At 47.9% G+C, this 27,940-nt stretch overlaps 1 protein-coding gene across 10 annotated transcripts in view; it reads right to left on the bottom strand.

The window, feature by feature from the left end:
- Window positions 1–3,297: 3,297 nt before the first annotated feature.
- Window positions 3,298–27,940, bottom strand: part of SMARCE1 (SWI/SNF related BAF chromatin remodeling complex subunit E1) — a 140,766-nt gene continuing 116,123 nt past the window's right edge. For all 10 annotated transcript variants that reach the window (XM_078645502.1, XM_078645508.1, XM_078645505.1 and 7 more), the window contains 2 exons: window positions 14,347–14,611; window positions 3,298–4,449 (listed from right to left, as the gene is read on the bottom strand). In XM_078645502.1, the coding sequence (XP_078501628.1) occupies window positions 4,181–4,449; window positions 14,347–14,611 (534 nt within the window). In that variant the 3' untranslated portion in view covers window positions 3,298–4,180. The remainder of the gene's footprint in view (window positions 4,450–14,346; window positions 14,612–27,940) is intronic.

Genomic DNA, 27,940 nt, shown 5'->3' with positions numbered 1-27,940 from the left:
TGGAGGCAGGTGTTGTATAACCTGTTCTAGGGTGTCGTAATGCGCCCTATCGTAACGTGCTAAGAGTGCCTGTGTATTGGCAATGCGCCAAAAGTTTGCGGCCTGCGCAGCTACTCTTTTGCCCCCTGCCTCTAGCACTTTGGACTCCTTATCCGGGGGAGGAGCTTCACCCGTTGTCTGGGAGTTGGCACGTTTCCTGGCATTGGCGACCACAAGAGAGTCCAGTGGCAACTGTCCCCGAATGTATGCAGGGTCTGCAGGTGCAGGTCTGTACTTCTTCTCAATGCGTGGATTGACCACTCGTGCCCTGGTAGGCTCCTTAAAGATATCCCCCGCATGCTTGAGGACTCCCTTAAGCATAGGCAGCGTTTTTACTGTCCTTTCAGAGACTGAGAATGTGTCGAAAAGGAAGTCTTCTTCTATCGGGTCAGCATGCATGTCCACATCATGATTGGCCGCTGCCCTCTCAAGTAGCGCATGAAAACCTGCTGAATCCTCAGTGGGGGATGCACGTGCATTAAAAAGCTGCGGGTCCTGCCCCACATTTTGGGTGCCCTGGTCACCAGTGTCATCATATGAATCCGGTTGTGCATCTGGTTCATTGATAGGGAAATTGTATTGTTCATCCTCATCATACCCCTCACCCGCAGAGTGTTCTGGTGAGGGAGTAGGGCTCCGTCTTGGAGGAGGCAGGATTGGTTCTGTGAGGCCTGAAGCATCAAGGGGCACCCTTTTCTTTTTCAGTGGGATGACATATGAGTCCACTGACTCTGAAGTTATTTTCCTCTTATAGAGGGTCAATTTGCCGGTGTCTGCGTCGATGAACTGCTCTGAATCATCCTCTGATTCGAGAACCCGACGTGGAAGTGGGCCAGCCGTTGAAGAAACCGTCTTCTTCGGTGCCGATTTGGTGGAAAAGGCTTTCGGCGCCTCCTTTGGCGGCAAAACAAAGAAGTTTACCAGAAGGCTTCGCTGGATTGTCTGTTTGTGCCTTCGGCGACGAAATCGGAGCCGACGGAGCAGAGGCCTTCTCCCTAATTCGCTGTAGTGATGCGGCGACGAGGGACGCCTCACTCTCAGTTGGTTTTGGAGCCGACGAGGATGTTTTGACCTTTCCTTCGGATCGGACGTCTTTGTGGGCCTTGTGGGCTTTCGACGCGGAACCCGCTGACACCGACCCCGAGTCCTGGGACCGGTGCGCAGACGTGCCAGTCTTCGTTTGCGTAGACTCCGTGGAGCCGGCCTTTGCGGGCTTGGACGGCGGCGCCGATGCTGATCCGTGCCGACCATCTTTTTTAGAGGACCCCTCCTCAGGCGTCGATTTCGAATGAGCAGCAGCGGAATCGACGGACTTCTTCGACTTCTGCGGACCGGAGGTCGACGGAGTCGATGGATTAGCGGGGACAGTCGTTTTCGCTGGCACGGCAGCCATCTTAGGGACGCTCGAGTCCTTAAGTTTCGGTTTCGTTTTCGGGTCGGCCATTTTAGATGGAGTCGATCCCGATGCTTTCGGTTTCGATACAGTCTGCTCAGCAAGTAAGTCCGTGGCCGGGCCAGAAGGCGGGGCTGTGGCTTGCGGCATGGGGTCGTGGGTAAGGCCTACAGGCGATCCCGTGACCCGGTCGGTATCCTCGAAACCTTCGGGGCAGAGCTCGTCCCCTGAGCTATCCGCCGCGGCCCCATAAATCTCTTCGTCGTCTCCTACCTCGTCGACGTATTCAAGGCCTCGACCCACGACACCGTCGTCGTCTACCGGATCCGCCTCGACCTCCGTCTCGGGTGGGGAGATCTGAAGATGATGACCCTGGTCCTCTTCATCTTGGTCGCCGAAGATGTTTTCCGGATCCGGGGCCGCTTGTCTAACTTCCATGCGCACCGCGCGCCGAAGCTTGAGAGTCTTCCTAGACCGGAACTGTGCACAGGCCTTGCACTTGCCGTCGTCGTGGTCAGGCGAAAGGCATTTGTTACAAACGGGGTGTAGATCGATGTGTGGGTACTTGGACCCACAAAGCGGGCAGTATTTAAACGGGCTCCGCTCCATGTCTGAAAAGTTTTGCAGTCGAGTCGCGATGAGAAGGCCTCAAAGTTCGAAAAGCGAAACAAGACTCCGCTTATTCCGGCTCCAAGAGACGGAAGACTCGAGACCGTGCGCAGACAATACCGACGCAAAAAACGAGGCCTTTTGGCCGCTAAAAGATAGTTTTACTCGGTTTCGACAGAGAGACGTCGAGACCACATCCGAACCCAATGGCGGAAAAAAACAATCTGGGGATGGAGCCGATGCCCATGCGCACTGTAGTCCAGGGGAGGAGCCACCTATCTCAGGATACTTCGAAGACTCTTCCAGGACAACAATGTGCGATCATCCGGACCCAACACTAGGCGGCGATCTAATGCTAAGATATGAATTTAGCAGCCCACATGCCTCGAACATTGCATTTTCATAAAACGAGAAATGGAAAAAAGAAATGGATTTAATTAATGGGGTCAGTTTGAAACGTGTCATTACGTTGATATTGAAGAAATACGCCCGAGCAGGAATTCCATTATTGAAGTGAATTTACTTCCCCCATCCCATACCTATAGCTTTTGGAGGTGCGTTTCTGTTTCTGTACCAACGGTGAAATCATACCTGTGAGTGGATGGATGACAATCCTCCTCCGTCTCTCATCCAGCTCTGGCGGAAGCCTTACTCGACATTGAGGGCAGAGGTTTTGGTGGCTCATCATCCTTGGGTTCGAGGACTAGTAAATGATAGAGGGCCTTGTCTGAATCTCTCCTCAGATCTGTGTCAACCAGTGCTTGGAGGCAGTGGTGCATTAGAAGCTGGCCGCAGTGTTGGCACCAGAATCAATGCCAAGTCCCAGAGGGGCGGTGCTTGGCTCTGATGTGTAACCGCTTATGAGTGATGGCAGGTGCATCATCAGTGCTCACACGTGGCATGGACTTCACACAAGGACCAGAGAAAATAGTGTGTCCTCAAAAGCCTCTTCTTTCTCTTCCAGGATTAACTACTCGCCTGAGCACACTGGATCATGTCTAAACCCAATGGCGAAGAAAAAGATTCTAACAATGGGGTCCGTGACCCTGAGCATCTACGAAACCTAGTGACTCGAAAGAGTATTCAAAGAAAAACAACTTGCAACTTCCGAGCCCAACACTAGGCGGCAGAAGTATGCAGTCTGTGTGTATTTACAGCAACACATGCTACAAACAAAGATATTACCAGACTAAACTCATCACATAGACAACAATCACATCAGGGGTGGGTCATTTAACAAGAACACCAAACAAATCTTGAGCTAAATGGTTTACTTTAATAAAACCTTAGGTTACCTGTAAAATAAAAAAGTTGTACAATACGATGTCCATTTCTCAGTAAAAATAAGCTACTGGCTTTGAAGTGCACAAGCTATTTTCAAGGGGCCTTGTTTGTGAAAGGAATGTCCCAATTTGGAGGGAAGTACAAGGGAAATAAAGCCTAGCACAGTACTGAGGTGAAACTACCAATCCAACTTAACAGAAGTTCTGCCATGTACTGCGCAAGTTACAGTGGACATGAGCACCTTTACTGACAAAGAGATCAATTTATGTTTACTTCTTAGCAAACATGGCTGTGCTGCTGGAGATTTCACTGTAAAGAATTGGGTTAATTGTAAGAGGAATGACAAACACAGCTTGAAGATCAAATGAGAACAGGATTGCATAATTAGAACCGAACAGGTTCTGCCAATGCATCCAAAGCGGGAGATCACAGTATTAAATATGGAGACTTCCCATGTATCCATCACCGTCATCTGGAAACGGGAAAATCCACTGTCAGTCAGGTAAGACCTATAACTTTTTGGAATTTCTGAAACTAGAATGAGCCAAACACACAAGACAAAAAAAATATACAGTGTGAACGAATTACAGTTAAGATTCTTTCAGTCCTCTTTCCATTCGGAGTCCATCTTCTTCCTATTCCAAGTAAATAAACCATACCAAAGACAATATTTAAACTGGTGAGGCATGTATAAATATTTTTTGTACTAATCTGGCAAAACCTCAACACTTCTCTAGTCACGGCCTGCGGACTTTTAGTATAGCTACCAAGTTAATGCAAGACCTCCACTGGTGACTATTCAGATAGGAGTTACAAGAATTATTACTGTACATAAAACACAGCTGTAGTCAGGCTTCATTCCTTTTTTTCCTCATCCTCTAGAGCAGGCTCGGTTGGCGGCTCTTCCACCGTTACACTAGTGCTCTCTGACCCAGTGTTACTATCACTGGTCCCTTCATCCAAGGTGCTGTCTACTGCTTCCTGCCCACTTTCTTTGTCCTCTGGAATTGAGGCTTCCTCTTCACCATTCTGGTGGCTTTCAACGGATTCTTCTGGGAGGGGAGGTGGTGGTGGTGGTGGTGGTGGTGGAGGAGGAGGAGGTGGCGCTGTTGCGGGTGGTTCATCTAGAAAAAGCAAACATTAAATAAAAGATTGAGTACAGATTGGATAAGTAAGCTACTGCTCCACCAGAGTTTGGTACGCACACACCTAGTGTCACCATTACCACTAATAATGGTGCAGACGTGTTAAGTCCCAATCTTAACTACTTCCTCTGTTAATAATGTACTACTGCAATAAGCGCTGCTCAACCACTGAGAGTTACAAAACTATATCCGCAAGCTGGCGCTCCTGGAGGTACCTGAAGGCGGCGGAAGCAGCAGCTCCAGAAGGAATATGCTACTTACCAGTATGCATCTGTTCTTGGCATGTAGAGCTGCAGAGTTGTACACTCAGCAATAGATCCCCACCTGGTGTTGGGCTCGGATGATTGCAGGTTGTTGTCTTCTTGGAAGAAGTCTTTGTAGTCACGAGATAGGTGACTCCTCCCTTGGACAATACTGCGCATGGTCATCGACTCCAACCTCAGATTATTTTTCGCCGTGATGGGAAATGATGGAGTTAGAAGTAAAGAGAAAGATGCACACGCATGGACATCCTAAGTAAGAGGAGTACTGGAACGGATACAAGTCCCGGGAGGGCGTGTACAACTCTGCAGCTCTACAGCTCTACATGCCAAGAACAGATGCATACTGGTAAGTAGCATATTCCGTTCGAGGCATATGAGCTGCAGATTGTACACTTAGCAACGATTGTGCAGCAGTGTCTCCCCTAGCGGTGGTCGCTTGTATCCGTTGCAGCATACTGAAATAGTGTTTTAAGGACAGCTTGGCCTACTGCAGCTTGCTCCTTGGCTTGCACGTCAACACAATAGTGTTTAGTGAAGGTGTGTATGGTAGACCATGTTGCTGCCTTGCATATGTCCTCTAGTGGTATGTTTCCTAAGAAAGCCATAGAGACTCCTAGTTTGCGAGTGGAGTGCGCTCTAGGAGGAACTGTTAGTGTAGGTTTATCTTTTTGATAGCATATTTGAATACACTTTACAATCCATCTGGCAATTCCTCCTTTAGAGATGGGATTGCCTTTGTGTGGGGAAGAGAAAGATACAAATAGTTGTTTTGTCTTTCTGAAGGATTTAGTCCTGTCTGTGTAGTATAAAAGAGCTCTTCTAACATCTAATGTGTAAAGCCCTTTCCTCAATAGAGTCTGGTTTTTGAAAAAACGCTGGCAACTCTACTGATTGGTTAAGGTGAAAAGGAGTAATCACCTTTGGCAGGAATTTAGGATTAGGTTTAAGAACCACTTTGTTAGAGTGTATCTGAAAAAATGGTTCTTCTATTGTGAATGCTTGTATTTCACTAACTCTTCTGAGAGAGGTGATGGCAACAAGGAAGGCAGTTTTCCATGTTAGGAATTGCAGTTCACACTTGTGTAAAGGCTCAAAAGGGGGGCCCATAAGCCTTGTAAGGACCACGTTTAGGTTCCATACTGGTGCAGGTGGTAACCTAGGTGGGATTATTCGTTTTAATCCTTCCATAAATGCTTTTATTGCAGGTACTCCAACCACATCAGTGCTAAGGCAATTCCCCCTCTGTGCTGCAGCACCTAGATTCCCATTGTTCATGACGAGTTGAGCTCGTCATGAGCACAGGAGCAGTGTACTGTAGGACGAGCTGAGCTCGTCATGAGCATGGAAGGGGTTAAAGAGAGATAGATGCTGTCCATTTTGTAAATAGGCTGCAATTGCTGCTAGATGCAGTCTTATGGAAGAATAAGCAAAGTTGGACTTTTGTAGGTGTAGGAGGTAGCAAATAATATTTTGGATGGAAACATCCAATGGATCAATGTGATTGTTGTTACAGTATATTGCAAATCTTTTCCACTTAGCAGCATAGCATGCTCTAGTGGTGGATCTTCTAGCTTCTTTAATTATATTCATACAGTCTGGTGGTAAGTTTAAGTAGCCAAACTCTAAGACCTCAGGAGCCAGATCGCCAAATTCAGTTGGTTTGATTCTGGGTGCCTTATTTCTCCATGGTTCTGTGTTAACAGGGATGGCGTGAGCCGTAATTTCTGATGTGGAACCAGTGAGAGATCTAGTCATGCGCCATGAGACTCCCTCGGATGGGATATGTGCGCAATACAAGTGTCCAGACTAGACTAGACTAGTAGCGTGGTGAACCATGGCTGTCGTGCCCATGTGGGGGCCACTAGTATTAATTTGAGAGACTGTTGTCTGAGCTTGCGTACTACTAGTGGAATGAGTGGGAGAGGCGGAAAAGCGCACGCAAATCTGCCTGACCAGTTCATCCATATTGCATTCCCCTCCGACCGTGGGTGTGGAAACCTGGCGGCGAAGGTTGGGCATTTTGCGTTTTCGTGGGTGGCAAACAGATCTATTTGTGGCTGCCCCCACCTTTGGAAAAATGGTTGGAGAACCTGTGGGTGCAACTCCCATTCGTGAATCTGTTGTGACTGACGACTCAACAGATCTGCTATATGATTGTGAATTCCTGGGAGGTGTTCTACAGTCAAGTGTATGTTTTGAGGGATGGCCCATCTCCAAATGTTCTGTGCAAGCTGGGACAGTTGCAGAGAGTGTGTCCCCCCTGTTTTTGTATATAATACATAGCTGTCATATTGTCCGTCCGGATTAGAACAGCTTTGTTTTGTACTTGTACTTGAAAAGTCTTGAGTGCTAGGAAAATCGCTAGCAACTCTAAATGATTGATGTGGAACAGTTTTTGTTGGCTGTTCCATTGGCCTTGAGTGGTATAGTGCAGGAGATGGGCTCCCCATCCTGTGAGGGATGCATCTTTTGTGAGCACTATTTGTGGAACAGAGTCTAGGAACGGCCGTCCCTTTGCCAAGTTTTTGGTGTTCCACCATTGCAGAGAGCGATATGTACGGCTGTCCACCAACACCAGGTCTGTGAGCTGACCTTGAGCCTGATTCCACTGTTGTGCTAGACATTCCTGTAGTGGGCGCATTTGCAGCCTTGCGTGAGGAACTATGAAGATGCAAGACGCCATCATGCCTATTAGTTTCATGAACACTCTGGCTTGAAGAGAGTGCTGGCATTGAACTGGGATACGCTAGAGCTGCCGATGTGTCTATGGTAGCTCCTAGATATTGGTGAACGCACGAAGGCTCTAGGTGCGACTTGGTGTAGTTTATTGTAAACCCTAAGTTGGGTAATGTTTGTATTGTTTGTTTTGTGTGTTGTACACACCGGTTGAACGATCTTGCTTTTATGAGCAAGTCGTCGAGGTAAGGGAAGACATGTATCTGTTGTCTTCTGAGATGTGCTGCTACTACTGCTAAGCACTTTGTAAACACTCGTGGTGCTGTTGTGACCTCGAATGGAAGGACTTTGAACTGATAGTGTTGTCCTTGTATGACAAATCTTAGATACTTCCTGTGCGCAGGATGTATAGGAACATGAAAATAGGCGTCCTTTAGGTCTAGTGTTGTAAGAAAGTCTCCCTGTTCTAGTAATGGGAGTACTTGTTGTAAAGTGATCATGTGAAAATGATCCGATTGAATGTAGTTGTTTAGGGGCCTGAGGTCGAGAATCGGTCTTAATGTTCCGTTCTTTTTGGGTATTAGGAAATACAGGGAGTAGACTCCCGTTCCTTGTTCCTGTAAGGGGACCACTTGAATAGCATCTTTTTGTAGGAGTGCTAGAACTTCCTGTTGAAGCAGAGTTATGTGTTCTGTGGACATTGAACGCTGCCTGGGTGGTATGTTTGGGGGGGTTGCTGTGAGTTCTAGGCAGTAACCATGTTGGATAATTTGTCTTACCCACCTGTCTGTTGTGATGGAATTCCAGACAGGTAGGAACTGTGATAGTCTGCCCCCACAGGAGTGGAATGCTGTAGGGGAGGCAGAGGGAAGCCACTGTTTGGGAGTGGAAGAGGAGCGGTTGTTGTTATTACCTCTACCTCTTCCCTTATTGTTGTTGCCTCTGTACCTTCCTCTAAAGTAGCCTTTATTAGAGGGGGTTTGTGTATGTGTTTTAAAAGATGATGTGTTATCTGCGCCGGTCTGCTTGGAGCCTCCTCTATAAGAGGAGCGACGAAAAGAACTTCTAGTCTGGGTGGATTGTAATGCACCCATAGACTTAGCAGTGTCTGTGTCCTTCTTCATCTTCTCTAGTGTGTTATCTACTTCTGGCCCGAACAACTGGTTCTGATTGAAGGGCTGGTTGAGGATGGTAGTTTGTACCTCTGGTTTGAAACCGGAAATGCATAACCATGCATGACGTCTGAGGATAACACTAGTGTTAACTGCTCTGGATGCTGTGTCAGCTACATCTAGTGCACATTTAATTGAGGCATTAGATATTAATTTGCCTTCTTGTAAGAGCTCTGCTGCCTGATCTTTGTATTGATCTGGTAGGTGTTCCATTAATTTTTCTAGTTGGTCGTAGTGAGCCCTGTTGTAGAGTGAGAGTAAGGCTTGTGTGTTTGCTATGCGCCATATGTTCGTTGCTTGCGCAGCAATCCGTTTCCCTGACGCATCAATTTTTGATTCTTTGTCAGGCGGGGGTGTGTCACCAGAAGTCTGGGAATTGGCTCTTTAACGTGCATTTGACACTACCAAAGAGTCTAATGGCATATGTCCCTTAATGTAGACTGGATCAGCTGGTGCTGGTCTATACTGGGATTTAGTACCCTACACCTTACTGGATCTTTAAAAATCTCTGGAGCATGTTTAATGACCCCTTTGATCATAGGTAGTATGTTGACTGCTCAAAAGTGTCTAACAAGAAATTCTCCTCAATGGCATCAGAGTGCATTGGAACCCCGTGGGAAAGTGCAGCTCTGTTTAATAGATGATTGAACCCAATACTATCCTCTGGAGGGGTAGGTTTTGTTGGGTAGTATTGAGGATCAGGGATGTCTGGTGCATTACTTGGTGGGAAATTAGATGCATCATCCTCTTTGGGATATTCTGGGTTGACATCTTCATCCTCATCTAAAGGGTATGTATGTGGCTCTCGTACATCATCCCCCCCACCTAAGTCATACTCTTCGTCAGTGTGGTGTTATGATGCAGGAGATTGAGCAGGAGAAGTTATAGGCTCAATATAAGGAGTGATAGGAGAGGAAGAAGGTGAAGGAGAGGAAGGGTGCATTGGAGAAGTTGCACAATCCTTTTTGGCAGGAACCACAGTTGGAAGTGGTGTGTCTGCTGGTCTTTTTTTGTGAGGAATTGCTTCCACATGTCCAGTTTTTGGATTAATATAGACTTTTTCTGTTTTGGATCTGGTCTAAACAGATCTTCCTCTTCTATAATCTTCTTCGGCGTCGATTTCTTCGGTGCCGATAGTGGTTGTTTAGTGTTTTTTGCCTTAGGAGGAGTGATTGAGTCCTGTGGCAATTTCTTCGGTGCAGAAGGTGGTTTAGGCTTGTCTGTATCAGGCCTTGTAGTCTTTGGTACCGCTATTGAAGATTTTGGCGTGGAGACAGGTTTTGTTGGGCCTGCAGTGCCGGAATCTATCTTCCCGTCTTTATTTTTGGAACCGGATGGTTTCGGAGTCGAAGCTTTCGGGTCCGTTACTGTTTTTGGGTTCGGCACCGATGTCTGTTTAGGTTTGGGTGCCGAAGAGTCTTTGGGCGCCGAAGGGCGTTTTACCTTCGGTGCCGAAGAGTCCTTCGGTGTCAAAGGATGTTTCGGTGCCAATGGAGGAGGTGGAATTGGCACATGTGGTTTTTTCGGTGCCGAGGCACCGGAAGGCGTAGTCTTTTTCCTCGGAGCCGAGCCCGAAGGTGGGGCGTCGGAGGGTAAATTTCGGTCTCGACTGGGCCCCATGGGCGGAGTGCTGACCGTAGCCTTTGGTTTGGGTAGTGTCTGTTGTGCAGGGGCAGAGGTACTCACGGGTTGTCGAGATGGAATCAAATCGTCCGAGTCCTCTGCTCCCGACATGATCTGGAGATCAGGCGAGTCTTCCTCGGCGATGAGTGGAGCCTCGTCCTCGGAGATATCTTCGAGTGGGTTCTCGTCCTCGGAGACGTCTTCTTTGACGATCTCCTCCTCAAAGATGGCCTCCGGTGCTGGCGCTGATCTCCTCATTTCGTGTCGACGGGCCCTCCGATCCCGAATGGTCTTCTTCGATCGGAAGGAGGCACAGGCTGTGCAGGTCGACTCGTCGTATTCTGGCGAGAGACAGAGGTTGCAAACCTCGTGATGGTCGCTATGAGGGAATTTTGCTCGACATACCGGGCATCTCTTGAATGGAGTTCTGTCCATGAGGAGTAGGCCGTACGGCGCCGATAGGCCCAACGGCCCGCGTCGACGCACCGGGATGTAGCTGGTGATGTCGAAAAGTTTATTCGATGTCGAAAGTTGTTTATCTAAAGTTTCACGCTTCGAAAATGCCGAAAAGTGTCTTTTCTAGCCAGAGCGGAAAACTTTCATCCGAACCCAGTCCCGAAAAAAAACTATCTGAGGATGGAGTCGATGACCATGAGCAGTATTGTCCAAGGGAGGAGTCACCCATCTCGTGACTACAAAGACTTCTTCCAAGAAGACAACAACCTGCAATCATCCGAGCCCAACACCAGGTGGCGCTATTGCTAAGTGTACAAACTGCAGCTCATATGCTTCAAACAGAAAGCTTTTTCTATATGGTACGAGTCATGTAGTACATGGTGGCTTGCTCTTGTAAAAGTCTCTCTCACCATCTTCATAATTGGCTTGATATACATGGCAGGCACCTCTCTATTATAACTTGATAAGCCCTATAAAAACAACTGAAAGGGTTTTAAGATATGTGAAATGATAGTGGTATCACAATGGGAGTGTATGCGGCAAACCTATGCATCCGTACAAGATAGAGAGAGGAATATAATGTTTAAAGTTCAGCAATTCTAAATGTATTGGTGATTAACCAGCAAAATGTAACTCAATTTAATAGATCTTCAATGGATGATAGGCTGAGTGACTTCACATGGGTTTAACTCCTGCATTGGGTCTATTAAACTACTGAATCCTATTACAGATCAAATGTTGCACAAATTATACCAAAATACATAGCTTGATACAAAGTGAGAGTTGGGAGTGCACATTTTTGAGTGATGGCTAGAGTTTTCTTCCCCTATAGAAGAGGGGCAGTGCACTTTAAAACAATTAAATGCTTAGACATCAAGCAATGCCAACAAAGTACAGTACGATAGTGAAGTGCTTTCAAATGTGTTCTGAAGCATTCAAGCTGGATAAAGGCTTCACTGAAGGATAAATCCAGCAGGCAAATAAAAACTGCTTATAATGAGTAAGAGGGTTAACCAATCTTACCGACAGATTTAATTAGTGGATTTGAGTGTTAGAAAGTACAGAAATATGATGAAGTAAGCATGGTTACCATTTACTATTAGATGTGGTGCTTTTTCAAGAAGTAAACAATAATAATAATAGATCTCTTTGTAGGACTGAAAAATTGAATGCCCTTTTAGAGGACACAGACAGTTCTTTATCTGCAGAGTAGCAAATCAACAATTAAATTGGTCATGATTGAGTTGGTTAAAATTAGGCACAGTGCTGCACTGAACGCACCACCTTTACAAACCACCAGTGTGTTAATATTTATTTAGGAAAAAAAGTAGCTTGATCCTTTAAGAACTACAGTAAATTGACACTATACAGACATTAGTGTCCCCATGAGCGAATCAGTCACTATCAAGCACTACCTTTCTTGCACTAAACATGTTAAGAACTTTGTTTGATTTTGTACACTTACAAATCTACTCACAGAAGCCTCTTACTGCTTTATACTGGAATGATTTAAAGCTAGGTTAACCTGCCTTAATGAGTATCTTTTAGACGTAGCATACATTTGAATACAAAATTGGAAGTTAGAAGCAGACCACACATGAAGTATCCAATGGCAGAAAGCATCACAGGGGGACGACTGTCCCCATCCCCGCGATTCTGTCTGCGGTGTAGCGGGTGTCCAATATCTCCCGCCGTGAGGACAGCGAGAGTGCAATTGCTGCTAATGACCACAGCCGATGCTCGGTGAGTTCCGCGAGCAGCGTGGGGGAATCCGCTGGGGCAGCATCACTAATTACTGGGAGATGTACACCTCAACTGATGATCATCAGGGCATCCACTACGCACACTTAGACAGGGGCAGTGATTCTTGTGGCCTCCAAGGGACTCTCAGCTCTAAAAGACCCCACGCCTGAGCCTAAGAAGGCGCCCCTCACTTGAGTCCGCAGCAGAATGAAAGAGGGCATGAACGGCTTGGGGGCTCCCTGCCCCAACTGACCAGAGGCTGTTTCCCCCCTGTGTGGCACCCCTCTCCCAGGAGCATCCTCTCAAGAACAGTCTGCATCCAGCAGAGGCCCTACGCTGCAACAATAATACACCACTGGAGTCCCCTCAGACCCACGATGACCAGCTTGCTTGGTGATTGAGCCCCCTGGATGCAGCGGATAGTGCTTATGCCTCCAACAGACACAGATAGCTGCCACAAGGAAGCACAGGTACACGGTTGAGCAATGTCGCAATAGAATCTGGTGAGTGCCCTTTCTTCCTCATCTTTGCCGCGCTCCAGGAGGGAGGTCTCGGATCCTAAGGCCAGAAGGGAACAACTTCGCAGCAGTGTTCAGAGGACAAGAGAATCTGAACGTTGGCGAACCAGGGCCACGCAGTTGTTATACGCACAGTTACTTGCTGGGAACGTAAACGATACAGTGTGAGAAAGACCAGCAACTCACCCATGTGCTGATACCCGCTGGAACTACCAGATAGCTAAAGAGGAGATGGGTTATGGATTCCCCCTGTCACCTACCCAGCCGGACCGTCGACTGATTTTCCCCTCTTTTCTACGTCTAATCTTCCTCCTACCCCTTTACGCTATCCCCTTACCCCTCCTTGCTCCATTCACCTTGTTCCCTATGTTCTTTAAATGCTTTTCTTGATACTTGTATAACTTTTAACTGATGTTAATTGCAACATTAATGTTCCTCATATTAAGCACTCTGATTCCTTCGGGTCTAGCCAGTGCTATATAATAACTCATTAATTAAATATGTTCCCATTTAGTAGTCTTTCTCTCTTTGTCTAATTCCCTAGCTCCTATCCCCTCTCCCCTGAATCTCTCCCCTTGCCTGCTACTCTGCCTAACCCCCTGTCATTTGTGCCCTTTGACTAAGCACTCCTTCTCCCCTTGTTGGGGAAAGATCCAATATTTATACTCTGGAGTCTCAGCGAACCCGCTGAGAGAGTCCACTGCACCAAGGGAGCCACTCACAGCTGAGGTATGGTATGGCACCCCTTGCCAAAGTACTCCCTCTCCCCTTTTTGGGGAAGGATCCAGTATGTAGGCCTTGGAGTCTCAGAGACCCGTCTGAGAGAGTCCACTTCGTAAAGGGAGCCTCTCGCAACAGAGATTGTTAAGTGATACCACTTCCCCTGGGATCATAGCTTACTGGACTTTGGACGTTGCTTTGACTCGTCTACGGGTTTGTGTCCCCGTCACCCTTCCCCTCCTCTTTCCATGCCGTGTCTCTCACCCTCGTCTCCTCTTTCCCGCCTTCATTATCTGTCTACTTCCCCTGCTCCCACCCCCTCCCCTGAATCTCTCCCCTTCAGATCAACTACACAGAAAAAGAGTGGGCTACAGCACAGGAACATCTGACAAGTTTCCTGCACTAAAGCCCACTTGTCAGATGTTCCAATATTGTGTGTTGACACATTTGTATTAAAATATGGGCACACGATGAATGAGGATACATTAACTCCCTTACAGAGTCTATTATTCTTTTTCTTCAAACTTGTGCACACAGCCCGCCAAAGAAAGTACATTCATACCACAACATCCCAAGAATGCAACACGTAGTCTTGTTAGCTGATGCCGCCATGAGTTTTCCTTCTGTTCAACATGTCATGGAGTTTGCTCTGAAACATTCTAAGATTTATTTGAATTATATGAATAACAGAAAATGGTCACTTACCAGTCTCCATGGGCAAGCTCTCCTCCTCAGCTTCCTCTTTCTTTTCCTCTGCCTTTGCAGCTGCGGCAGCTGCTGCTGCGGCCTCCTCTTCTGCAGCAGCTGCCGCAGCAGCAGCAGCTGCTGCAGCAGCAGCAATCTTGTTTCGCTCTGCTTGCTCAGCGGCTTCCTTCTCTTTTTCTTCCTGACGTTTCCGGGCCTGTTCTTCAGCTTGAGCAATTTCTGCCGCAATTTTCTCCATATCCACTTCAACCTTCAAAGCACACAGCTAGAAATAAAGACAGACTGGTCAGAGAATCGTAAAATTGTAACATTGTGATTAACAGCTGGCTGAAAGCATCAACATTATGTAAAATGTATTACTTTGATATGTGAAATAATATGGACATTCTGGTGGAGGCTGGTTTAGAGCATCTGGATACCCTCAAAAGTGGCAAGTAGTGCTCTACAATTCTACTGATTGAAGCACTAGTTGACCATGTTCCAGCTGACAATCTGTATTCTTCCGTCACGGTCTACATTAGACTAGTAAAGCTTATTCCATTTTTGTAGTCCTATACAGATAAGACAAACCCAAGGTACCAGATTTCCAAATAAGTAGTTGGTAGAATAGTTTTAAAAAACTGAACTTTGCTAGAAGCTTACAAATACTTTTAGTGAAAACCCATAAGAAAGACAGCATATCTATAACTTCAGTGTTGGTTTTAAATCAAACATTTTTAAAGGTAAAAAGGTAGGGAAGGAATATGCTACTTACCAGTATGCATCTGTTCTTGGCATGTAGGGCTGCTGACATTCACATCTGTGCATAGATCGCCGCCTAGTGCTGGGTCCGGATGATTGCACATTGCTGTCCTGGAAGAGTCTTCGAAGTATCACGAGACAGGTGGCTCCTCCCCTGGACTACAGTGTGCATGGCCATCCTCTCCATCCTTAGATTGTTTTTCGCCATTGTGGCAGAGATGGAGTATGGTACAGTAAGAGATGTCCATGCAGGGAAGTAAGAAAGAATGCTACAGCTGCGACAGGCACCGGGGAGGAGGGTGGGCGATGTGAATGTCAGCAGCCCTACATGCCAAGAACAGATGCATACTGGTGAGTAGCATATTCCGTTCGAGGCATGTGGGCTGCTGAATTCACATCTGTGCATAGAATGTATAGCAGTCTCTCCCTTAGCGGTGGCTACCTGTGCCAGCTGCAGCAGTCTGAAACAGAGTTTTTAGAACAGCCTGTCCTACAGCCGCTTGCTGTTTGGAATGTACATCTACACACTAGTGTTTTGTGAAAGTGAGTATGGTAGACCATGGCTGCTCTACATATTTCCTCTAGAGGAATGTTTCCCAGGAAAGCCATGGAAGCCCCTAGTTTGCGTGTAGAATGCGCTCTTGGGGGAACTGTTAAAGTGCGTTTTGCTTTTAGATAACATATTTGAATGCACTTAACTATCCATCTGGCCAACCCAGATTTTGAAATGGGGTTGCCCTTGTGTTGTGGTGAAAAGGCAACAAACAACTGTTTAGTTTTTCGAAAATCCTTAGTTCTATCAATGTAGTATAGAAGTGCTCTTTTGACATCTAATGTGTGCAGAGCCCTTTCAGGTACTGACTGGATTTGGAAAGAACACTGGCAGTTCCATTGTCTGATTGATATGAAAATGGGATACCACCTTGGGCATAAATTTAGGGTTTGTTCTAAGAACTACCCTATTTGCATGTATTTGGATGAATGGCTCCTGAATAGTTAAGGCTTGCAGCTCTCTAACTCTTCTAAGCGAAGTAATTGCTACTAGAAAAGCCATCTTCCATGTTAGAAATTGTAATTCACATGAATGCAACGGTTCAAATGGTGGTCCCATTAGTCTGGTTAAAACGATGTTTAGGTTCCAGACAGGTGAAGGTGGGTGTTTTGGGGGGATTATTCTTTTGAGTCCCTCCATGAATGCTTTAATTACAGGTACTCTAAACAGCGAAAGATGCTGTCTGTTCTGAAGATGAGCTGCAATGGCAGCTAAGTGTATTCTTATAGATGAATATGCTAGATTGCAACGGTGTAGGTGCAAAAGATAGCAAATGATATTTTGCGTTAAAGCATCTAGTGGGTTTATGTCATTGTTATTACAGTAAATGACAAAACGCTTCCACTTTGCAGCGTAACAAGCTCTGGTAGTAGGTTTTCATGCCTCTTTGATAATGTTCATACAGTCAGGAGGTAAGTTTAGGTACCCAAACTCTAAGACTTCAGGAGCCAGATTGCAAGGTTCAGTTGTTGCGGATCAGGGTGCTGTATGTCTCCATGGCTCTGAGTGAGAAGAGTGGGTGTTAGCCGCAGTCTTTGATGAGGCACCACGGATAGTTCTAGGAAAGTTGTGTGCCATGGTTGCCTCGCCAATGTTGGAGCAACCAGGATTAGTCTCAATGAATGCTGGCGTAGTTTGCGTGCCACTAGCGGTATTAACGGTGCTGGGGGAAAAGCGTACGCAAATCTGCCTGACCAGTTCATCCATATCGCATTGCCCTGAGATTGCGGATGTGGAAACCTGGCGGCAAAGTACTGGCATTTTGCGTTTTCCTTTGTGGCAAACAGGTCTATCTCTGGTTGTCCCCACTGTTGGAAGTATGGTTGTAGCACTGTGGGATGAATCTCCCACTCGTGCATTTGTTGGCTGTGTCTGCTGAGCAGATCCGATATTTGGTTGTCCTTGCCTGGGAGGTGTTCCGCCATGAGAAAAATGTTTCTTTGAATGGCCCACTTCCACATGCTTTGGGCTAGATGTGATAGCTGTGGAGAGTGTGTTCCTCCCTGTTTTTGTATGTAGTACATTGCTGTCATGTTGTCCGTCTGGATCAACAAGTTTTTGTTGCATAAATGTACTTTGAACGCTTTCATTGAGAGAAAAATTGCCATCATCTCTAGCAAGTCGATGTGCATCTTTTTCTGTTGTGTTGTCCATAGGCCCTGCACTGTGTACTGAAGGACATGGGCTCCCCATCCTATCAGGGATGCGTCCGTTGTCAACACTATTTGTGGTACAGGCTCTTGGAACAGTCGTCCCTTGCAAAGGTTTTGTGGATTCCACCAATGCAGAGAGTTGTATGCACGACTGGTCACAACACTAGGTCTTTTAATTGTCCTTGAGCCTGGTTCCACTGCCGTGCTAAGCACTCTTGTAGCGGACGCATGTGTAGTCTCGAGTGAGGGACTATGAAGATGCACGATTTTTCTTTTGTAGAGAGTGAGTTTGCCAGAATTAGGGTCAATGTAAAGTTTTGACTGTTCTTCTGATGCATGGTCTGGATATAAGACTTCCTGTTCAGCTGTTCTGGGTGTTTTTGCCAATGTCTTTTGTTTTGTTTGTGTCGGTTCGATGCCGCTTTTTGGGTCGACCGCCTTTGTCTTTGAGGAAGGTGGTAGGCCAAATTTAATTGGTCCGAGGTCCCTCTGTGGTACTACAGTTTGTTTAGGTAGTGCCTGTTTCTTCGGAGCCGAACTTTTTCCCGCTTCGACGGTTTTTGTCGGTTCGATTGTGGATTTGTGACTTTGTGTCGATTTTGGAACCTGTGGTTTCGGATCGACGCTCTTTGCTCTTGGCTCCGTGGCCTTCTTCGGGTCGATTTTCTTCGGCTCGATTGCTTTCTGTTGCAGAGCCATTGGTTTGTCGGTTTTCTGTTTGGGTTCGACAACCTTCTTCGGATCGAGTCCCTTTTTTGTGTTTGCGGCTGTCAACGCCGATTTTTTCGGTTCGACGACCTTTTGTTTTGGAGTAGATATAGGGGCGCTGGTTTTCGGCTCGACGACCCTTGTGTTCGACTCCGATGGTTCGACATAGTTTGGCCCAAAGAACGTATTGTCGATGAGTTTCTTCGGTCTCGACTCCGATGGATCGACGTAGTGTGGTCCGAAGACTGTGTAGTCGATTAGTTTCGGTTTCGTTTTTGGTTCCACAAGGATTAGTTACTTACCTGTAATCCTAGTTCTCTTCCAGGGGTATCCTCATCAAAGTCATAAGCATTAGAATATTCCCGCCCATGCGCGGGACCCCGGAAACACTATATTATATGTGCCCCACATATATATATATACATATATACATATACATATATATATATATATATATATACACATCTATATATATAAAAACATGCAATAGCAGCCAAATCACACCAGAGCTGAAATATGCTGTGAAGAATTTCCACCATACATGAATAATATGCATTAGAAACATGAGAAACACCAAAGATGGTTTAGAAACTGTTTTAATGCTTAGGCAGCAGTAGAAATTTTTATAACTCACTGAAAGCATAGAAAGCTCCCAGGCTGCATTGCAAACACACAGTCTAAAAAGACTGAAAAGCTAACCTGTAGCTGTATACAAAAAACTGACACCGTGCCTTTAAGGCACCCATGACCCCCGGTATCCCATCATGCCTCAGGGGTGACAGTTTTGTCAGTTGTTCTTTTCGGAGACTGAAACAAACCCAGTAACAAAATAGGTTAACAATATCTCCTTATTAAAGAATATCCTTTGCCCGGGGAGGCGGGAGGGTTGCTTATGACTTTGATGAGGATACCCCTGGAAGAGAACTAGGATTACAGGTAAGTAACTAATCCTTCTCTTCCAGGGGATCCTCATCAATAGTCATAAGCATTAGAATAGAATAGCGAGCCTCTCCTCATCCTTGCGGGCAAAGGAATGACAAGACAGTAATCTTATCAACAAGCCTGAGCAGGCTATAGGCTACCCAAACAGATTTCTCAAGGAGGCTTGCCCTACTTGAGTATCGGCCCTGGAATCAGATTCGAGACAGTAATGCCTCGTAAAGGTATGAACCGATTTCCAGGTTGCAGCCTTGCATATTTCTGACATTGGAATGTCATGTAAGAAAGCTACTGTAGCGGCTTTCCCTCTAGTGGAATGCGCTTTGGGTAACACCAATAAAGGCGTGCCTGCAAGCTGATAGGCCAATTTAATGGAAGAGACAATCCATCTGGAGATGGACCTCTTGGCCGCTGGAAAGCCCGTTCTCATTGAACCATAGTTCACAAACAGTTGATCCGTTTTCCTGATCCCTTTAGTCTTTTCCAAATAGAACTTGAGCACTCTTTTAAGAGCCAAGGAGTGCAGTGACCTCTCGGCTGGGGTCGTAGGATTTGGAAAAAACGAAGGGAGGGAAATGGACTGATTTATATGAAAATCAGAAACCACTTTAAGCAAGAAAGAAGGATGAGCCCTCAGGACTACTCTATTGTGGTGGAAAACAGTATATGGTTCCTTCGCACAGAGCGCTTGTATCTCGCTCACTCTGCGCGCTGAGGTAATCGCCACCAAAAAGGCCGCCTTCCAAGAGAGATGTTGCAAGGAGGCCTTGTGGATGGGCTCGAAAGGAGGTGACATTAACCTGGATAGAACCAGGTTCAATTCCCAAGAAGGAGAAGGATTTCGCACAAGGGGATACACTTTTTTTAACCCCTGGAGCAAGTCCTTAACCACCGGAACCTGAAAGAAAGAAATCTGATCTGGTGATTTCCTGTACGCTACTATGGCTGAGAAATGCACTCTAATGGAAGCATATTTCAAACCAGATGTTGCCAAGGAAAGGAGGTATGGAAGGATTACCTCCTCCTGCTCTTTAGTCGGATCTAAGTGATGATCCCTACACCATATGTAGAACCTTTTCCACTTGAACGCATAAGACGCTCTCGTGGAAGGTCTCTTAGCCTCCTTTAAAATGTGCATACATTCGGGAGGCAGATTCAAATGCCCATATTGCAGGACCTCAGGTGCCATGCTGTCAGGTTCAGTGATGAGAGGTTGGGATGTAGGATTCTCCCGTTCATCTTGCTCAACAGGTCCGGTTTGCAAGGAAGTCGTCTGTGTGGACACACAGACAGATGCAGTAGGTCCGGGTACCACCACTGTCGTGGCCAATCCGGAGCTATCAAGATCATTTCCATGTCCGACCTGAGGAGCTTGGAAACTACCTTCGGAATCAGAGGCAGGGGAGGAAACGCGTAGGCAAAAGTTCCCGACCAATCCATCAGGAGAGCGTTCCCCTGCGTCCCTGGCCAGGGGAATCTGGACGCGCAGGCGTGGCATTTTGCGTTTTCTTCGTCCGCAAACAAGTCTATGGCTGGACGCCCCCAACAACGAAAAAGCTCTTCTACCACTTCGTCGTTGAGCGCCCAGTCTGGCTGATCTTCGAAGTGCCTGCTGAGTGCGTCAGCTTTGATGTTTAACTCGCCTGGAAGGTGTACCGCCACCACTGACAGGTTTCGAGAGAGAAGCCAGTGCCAGATGGTTTGAGCCTCCCGGGAGAGAGGGCGAGATCGTGTGCCTCCTTGTTTGTTCAAATAGAACATGGTTGTTGTATTGTCTGTCTGAACTAAGACTGAATTGGACTCGATCGCTGGAAGAAAAGCTTTGAGAGCTAGAAACACCGCTCTGAGCTCCAGCATGTTTATGTGGTACGTCTGCTCCTGTGCAGACCACTGACCCTGAATCTGAAGGGGACCCATGTGCGCTCCCCAGCCTTGTAGAGAGGCATCTGTTACTATAGACTGGGTGGGCAGTGGCTGATGAAAAGGTACTCCCACCAGCACATTCCTCGTCCGAGTCCACCATTTGATGGCATCCATCGCTGTTTGGGAAAGAGTGATACGATCTTCCCAACGCCCTGAAGCCTGGTCCCACTGGTCTTCGAGAGCCTGTTGTAGAGGGCGCATTCTCAGCCTGGCGTTCGGGATGAGAAAAATGCAGGACGCCATGGAACCCAGCAGGGAGGCTACCTGTCGGACTGTTGGAAGCCGAGACTCCATAGAATCCCGCACTTCTGCCTCATGGAAAAAAGTCTCTCCTCCGAAGGAAACGCTTTTCCCAATTTTGTGTCCAGAACGGAGCCTAGGTAGTGGATGGACTGTGTCGGCCGCTGGACTGACTTCTCCAGGTTCACATGGAGACCGAGCCAGTGCAACTGGTGTAGGCAAAGTTGCAGATCGTGCGTCACCTGAACCGGAGACGGGCCCTTTAGGAGCCAGTCGTCCAGGTATGGGTAAATGAAGAGTCCCTTTTTGTGAAGAAAAGCCGCTACCACTGCCATGCATTTGGTGAAGACTCGTGGTGCGGACTTGAGTCCGAAGGGTAGCACCTTGTACTGGTAGTGTTTGCTTCCTACGACAAACCTCAAGTACTTGCGATGCTGTAGAGCAATCGGAATGTGAAAGTATGCATCTTGCAGATCCACCGAACACATCCAATCTCCGGCTTGAAGATGTGGGCATATTTGGTGAAGAGCTAACATGCGGAACTTTTCTCTGACAATGACTTTGTTTAGGAGACGCAGATCTAGTATAGGCCTGAACTTGTCCTCCTGATCTTTTTTGGGGACAAGAAAGTATCTTGAGTAGACTCCCTTTCCTCTTTGAGAGGCAGGAACTTCCTCTATAGCTCTTTTTTGTAGTAGGACTGACACTTCTCTGCGGAGCAAGCTCAGCTGGTGAGGGCAAGAGGTCTTGGGAGGAATGCTTTTCGGGAGCGCACGGAAACGTAGCCTATATCCATTGCGCAGTATATACAGCACCCACTGATCTTTTGTGATGCTGACCCACTCTGTCAGATGTTGTGAAGCACTTCCTCCCACTGGAGTGGGCAACGGCGCCAGAGGAAGCCACTGATCAAGCCTTTCCTCCTCTCGTGGTGGTAGAGGACTGCTGGTGACCTCCTCTACCTCTGTTGGATTTGCCTCGGAACTGGGATTTTCCTTGGTTCTTATTCTGGGACCACTGAGGGGTTTGAACCCTCTGTTGAGCCCCTCTCCCCCTGTTGGTCTTAAAGCGGCGTTTGAATTCTTTTTTCTTCTCCAAACCCACCGCTTTTACCGTATCCAGTTCAGTCTTCATACGGGTCATCTCTTCGTCTGCATGTTCTCGGAAGAGAGAGGAACCCGAAAAAGGAAGATTAAGGATGCGATGCGGAGCATCCGGCTTCAGCCCTGTGAGGCGCAACCAAGCCGACCTCCTGGCACAAACCCCATGTGAGTAGGAATGTGCCGCAAGCACTGCACCGTCCGCTGCTGTGCTTATCAACTGGTTCGCCACCAGACATCCTTCTGTCACAGTTTCTTCGAAGTCCTTCTGGTCTTCCTTTGGCAGTTTGGACTTGAACCTCTCCATGGAGTCCCATAAGGCTCTGTCGTATCTACCCAGCAGTGCGGCCGCACTGGAGACCTTCAGCGTGGAGGCAGCTGAATTGCAAACTCTGCGACCCCACGAATCCTGAGATTTGCTGTCCTTATCTGGTGGGACTGAAGAGGAAGCAGCAACTGCATGCGTCTTCCTCGCCGCTGCCACTATCACAGAGTCTGCTGGAGGGTCAGATTTTACAAAAACTGGGTCAGAAGAAGCCGGCTTGTATTTCTTCTGTATGCGGGCTGGCACCGCTCTGATGGCTGCTGGGGTTAGGAAAACGTCCTTGACCGGATCCATAATCCCCGGGACCAAAGGCAGCAAAGGACGAGAGATAGATTTTTTGTGCAAAGTTTAAAAAATCACTGTCGTAGTAACCTGGGGGACAGACATTTCAATGCTCAGTTTCTGAGCTCCTCTTTGCAGGACATCCAGATAAGTGCCTATGTCATCCGCTGGAGAGGATCTGGAAGTAGGACTATCTGTCAACGTAGGAGAGTAATCCCTTTTGGAAGACCTGGGCGAAGAGGTAGAGGAAGTAGACGGAGTTCTTCGATGTCTACGGTGAGCACTGTGCCTCCTCTCACATGATCTTCTTGGATGCTCTTCCTTTCTAGGAGAGCGAGATCTGACCGGATCCTGTCTTCTTGGTGAACGAGATCTGACAGGATCTTCTCTGGGAGATCGGGATCTCACCGGATTTTCCCTTCTGGGAGAGTGAGATCTGGTGGGTCTTCTCACAGGTGATTTGTCTGCTTGGCGCTTGGGAGGACTACGCCTGTCCACTTCATCTACCAGTCTCTGGAGAGGAGATCTGTGCTGCGGACTGACGTACTCTTGCATCCGTTTGGTAGCCCCTGACTCTCGCCAATGGTCCAATGATTTGTACCATCTGGGTGATAGTCTGACCTACGCAGCCGAAGGATCTGGCTGACGCACAGGAGACCTGGGGACAGGACTTCTGGACCTTGAAGATGTTGAGGAGCCAGAAGACTGCGAAGTAGAATGACGAGAAGCTGACTCCGTTACCGTGATCACAGAGTTCCTTGACGACGATCGAGCCCTTTCGGAAGGCCTCGACGTCGAGCGTTCCGGCGTCGTATGTTTTTCTATCGACGTCGAACGCCTCTGGGGAGTCGGCGGGTCCAACAATCTCGACTTCGAATGCCTCGACGGCGATCGATGCGAGGATCTATGGTCTCTCGACGTCGAACGGTGATGACCAGCCGTCGACGGAGCCCTCTCTCTCGACGTCAAACCGCGATGACCAGCCGTCGGCGGAGCCCTCTCTCTCGAGGTCGAACGGTGATGACCAGCCGTCGACGGAGCCTTCTCTCTCGACGTCGAATGTCTGTGCGACGACGGCGGAGGGGTATTGGTCACCCTCGACGCCGAGAGTCGACGAAACGCCGACGGAGACTGCTTCCTCGACGCCGACCGATGTTTTTCTGTCGACGGCAGAGGGGTCTTGGTCCTCGACGCCGAACGTCGCTTCTTAGACGACGGCGGAGGGGTCACACTTCGACGCCGGTCACCGTTTGGATGACGACGGCGGAGGAGTGACCTCCCTCGACGCCGATCGTCGCCAGGTTGACGACGGCGGAGGGGCCTTGGATCTCGACGCCGACCGTCGCCCGGTTGAAGGCGGCGGAGGGTATTTCGACGACGGAGCTGGATCCTTCGACGTCGTCGACGTACCTGTTCTTTTCGACGGCGAGCCCGCCGTCTACGGTAGATTTGAAGGCAAACGACCCATCGGCGGTTCTTTCCTCAGCGCCAAGCCTGACGCTGAAGCTGAAGGGTGGGAAGACTTCTCTTTTGAAGATGTTCTAGCCTTCTTGGAACCCTTCTTCACCGGAGACCTTCCTCTGGATGACCTGTGAGCCAGGCCATAGATGCGAATTCTTTCCCTGTCTTTGAGAGTTCTTCCTGACAGGTGCTCGCAGTGAGGACAGGTGCCTGCATCATGTTCTTCAGGCAGACACAGGATACAAACGTCGTCATTGTCTGATTTTGCTTTCTTGTTTCCACAAGAAGGACATTTGTCAAAAAGTGAAGGCATTCTCAGCTGAAAATCCTCACCAAACTGACTTAAAAAGACAGTTTCTTATTTGACTAGATGTAAAATGTCAAAGTAAGTAGAAAAAGTTGTTCAAAAAGAAGTAATTTTCTGTCAGAAAACAGAAATTAGTGGAGCTGTGAAACCAGGATCCTACGGCGCATGAAGATCCTAGTGGCACGACTGGCGGACGCCCCACATCGTCTGTCTTGTTCCAGGCCCCGGAAGCAATCGCAAGACCAGCCCAATAGTTGTTACTGCGGGTATCCATCGTCCTTGATGTAACAGGGTAGGTCTTCAGAGAGTAAGCAGTCAAAGTTGCAGCAGCCACCGGCTTCGCCACATAGGCCCTGCTCTTCTGACACCTTCCAGCCCCCGGCTGAGGAATCGGCACAAGAGTCCACTCCGCTGCTCCCTGTTTTCCCTGGAGCGGGGAGACTCTAGCCCAGATATGAAGTTATTATACTTCTAGTGCACTTTCGTGCCCCTAGGAGGTGAGAGGTGCCCTGACTGAATCCACGCCGATGGGTTCGCCTATGGCGTCAGTTAGGCCTCCTGTATCAGAATCTGATCCCTGCCAGCTCCTGTGCACAACATTTCGGGGTTCCCACCTGCAACATCGGAAGTTGATCTGCTGCCGCTACAAACAACGTCGGTGACACTGCTCAACGTAGTGCTGGTCACCCTCTCGGACGCCACACCATTGCTGGACAGCATTGGGTACAGCGACAGTGGTGCCGTCCGGCTCGGAAACCTTCCCTCATCCTTCTCAACATCACTTGCTGTTTTTCCTATAAGACAGTGGTTCCCAAACTTTTTTGACCCGTGGCTCCCTTGATCTAATTGGCAGTTGGCCGTGCCCCCCCGCCTCCATTTTTTTACCGGTGGACGGGTGGGTGGGGATGTAAGCCCGACCTCGGGAGTACTTCCTGTTTTCCCTAAATTAATTGGGATGCAATGAAGGTATTTAATTATATTTGTAACAAAATAAAAAGATAACAGTTGTAAAAGGGGAAAAACAAACTTTTGTTTTATGTGCCAATACCTTTGCTCCCATCAAGAATGTAAATGAAGCGTGAACTCAGGCGTGGGATGCTGTATTGAAGCCAGTGACCATACTGATGTTTCAGTAATATTTGAATGCCTTCCCCTTTCAAGGACCATCCGAGAGTTCTACTGGGTTTGGTCTAAAATAGTTTAGAAAAATGACGATGGCCCGGTCTGTCCCCTTCATGTCTTGAGACTGTTACTTCTTTCCATGCCTGCTCCCTTCGTGTCCTCTGACTGTCTTCTATCCATGCTGCTCCCTTTGTGTCCTCAGACAACCCTTCTCTCCATGCCTGCTCCCTTCGCGCACTTAGTCTGCTCCTAGTGTCCATGCCTGCTTCCGTCGTGTCCTCAGACTACCCTTCTGTCCGTGCCTGCCCCCATACCCGACTACCCCTTCTGTCCATACCTGCCCCCGTGCACTATGACTGCCCCCTCTGTCCATGCCTGCCCGCGCCCTCAGACTGCCCGTTCTGTGCATGCCTCCTTTCTTTGTGCACTCAGTCTGCTCCTTGTGTCCATGACTGCACCATTTGTGCCCCCTGATTGACCCATCTGGCAATGCCTGCTCCCACTGTGCTTTCAGACTTCCCTTTCTGTCCATCCCAGCCCCTTTGTGCTCTCAGACTACCTCGTCTGTCCATGCCTTTCCTCCATGCCTTCTCCCTTCTTGCCTGGAGACTGCCCCTTTCCTCCATGCATGCTTCCTTCGTGCCCCGAGACTGCCCCTTTCCTCCATGCCTTCTCCCTTCGTGCCCTGAGACTGCCCCTTTCCTCCATGCCTGCTCCCTTCGTGCCCTGAGACTGCCCCTTTCCTCCATTCTCCCTTCTTGCCCAGAGACTGCCCCTTTCCTCCATGCCTGCTCCCTTCATGCCCTCTATCCATTATTCCATGCCTGTTCTCTTTGTGCCCTCAGACTCAGGCACGCAACACCCATTGGACTCAAAGGGCTTCAGCCCCCGACCCCCCCCTCCCCTGCCTCCCCGTCGTGTGTGGCAGCCCAGGATGAGACAGCATCCTGGGTGCACACACAGCCGCACCCGAGCACTTCACAGGTCTTTAAAAGACCATTTACATGTTAATGAGGCCTTGCTGTTGTTTCACCCCTTCTAAGAGCCCTGCAGCTCCACTCTGCATTTATTTATTTATAAAGTTTTATATAGCACGAACAAGATCCCAAGGATATCAGAGCGCTTTACAAAAATGATGGAAGACACCGAAGGTAGACACCGACTCTGCCTCAGGTTGCTTCTTAAAACGATTAATTAATTTGTAATGCAGAAAATAATATTAGATGATCCTTCGTTACATTCTACGTATTCTGACGGCCTGTGCCAATTTCAATATTCCAGTTAGAATGCTAATATTTTGTTAATGACGCTTCCTATTTCCACAACATCGCCCACACCCCGCTGCTCGTCGGGCCTCTCGGTGTCCTTCAAGGAGAGCCAAGGAGAAGTCCACAGTGAACTCAGCAGGCAGACGGATAAAAGGAGGAGTATTTGGCACTTACAAAGAGTGATGGGCACAACAGAGCCTGACCTTTAACACCCACCTATAAGCCGAGATAAGAGTGAAAAGGGCAGGATAACGAATTCAGCCATCATCAAACAACCCATGTTGCCCACATCGTGCTGCGGCGCCCCTGGCAACTCATAACGGCGCACCAGGGTGCTGCGGAGCACAGTTTGGAACCCCGGCTATAAGAGGGGGGAGGGGAGGGGATGGAGGGTTGGGGAGAGGGACAGTCCTTTGGAGGTGAAGGAGTGGAACTGGGGTTTTTGAACCCCGTGGACGACACTATCCAGCCTCCTCTAGAGAGTAGCTGGCTGATGAAGCTGGGTGAGGCTAGTGGCCTTGAGCCCTCACTAGCTACGGACCTCTTTCCCCTCCCAGCCTTGCTACAGAGGTGAGGTCCCTTGACTTACAGCTGCCCTCTTTAAAGGTGACCACGGACCCTGTGATACAAGTGCTTTACCAGGGTCAAATAGTAGTAAGTGGCAATGCCTTTTAATTACGTGTTGGTTTTTAAAACATAAATGAAAGGCATTGTCATTTACAATGCCAATAGCTTAAACTCTCGCAAATGCGCGACCTATTGCATTGCAAATGCTTGTTTTAAATGCATGGCAGACATTCTTTTCAGCAGGCATATTAACCATCAGTAATTTTAAAGAACAATGGATCGAGGTGGGCCGTAAGAGGTCCTTAGAGGGAAAAAGAGCGAGTATTTAATAAGTCGCTAGGGAGCAATGGTAGTAGGTAAAGAGTTTTTTTATTTTTACTCTTTTCTCTTAACGATATACATAAAT

This window comes from Lissotriton helveticus, chromosome 5_1 (assembly GCF_964261635.1).
Source record: "Lissotriton helveticus chromosome 5_1, aLisHel1.1, whole genome shotgun sequence".
NCBI classification, from domain to species: domain Eukaryota; kingdom Metazoa; phylum Chordata; class Amphibia; order Caudata; family Salamandridae; genus Lissotriton; species Lissotriton helveticus.
This window is presented reverse-complemented; position numbering and strand designations above follow the sequence as displayed.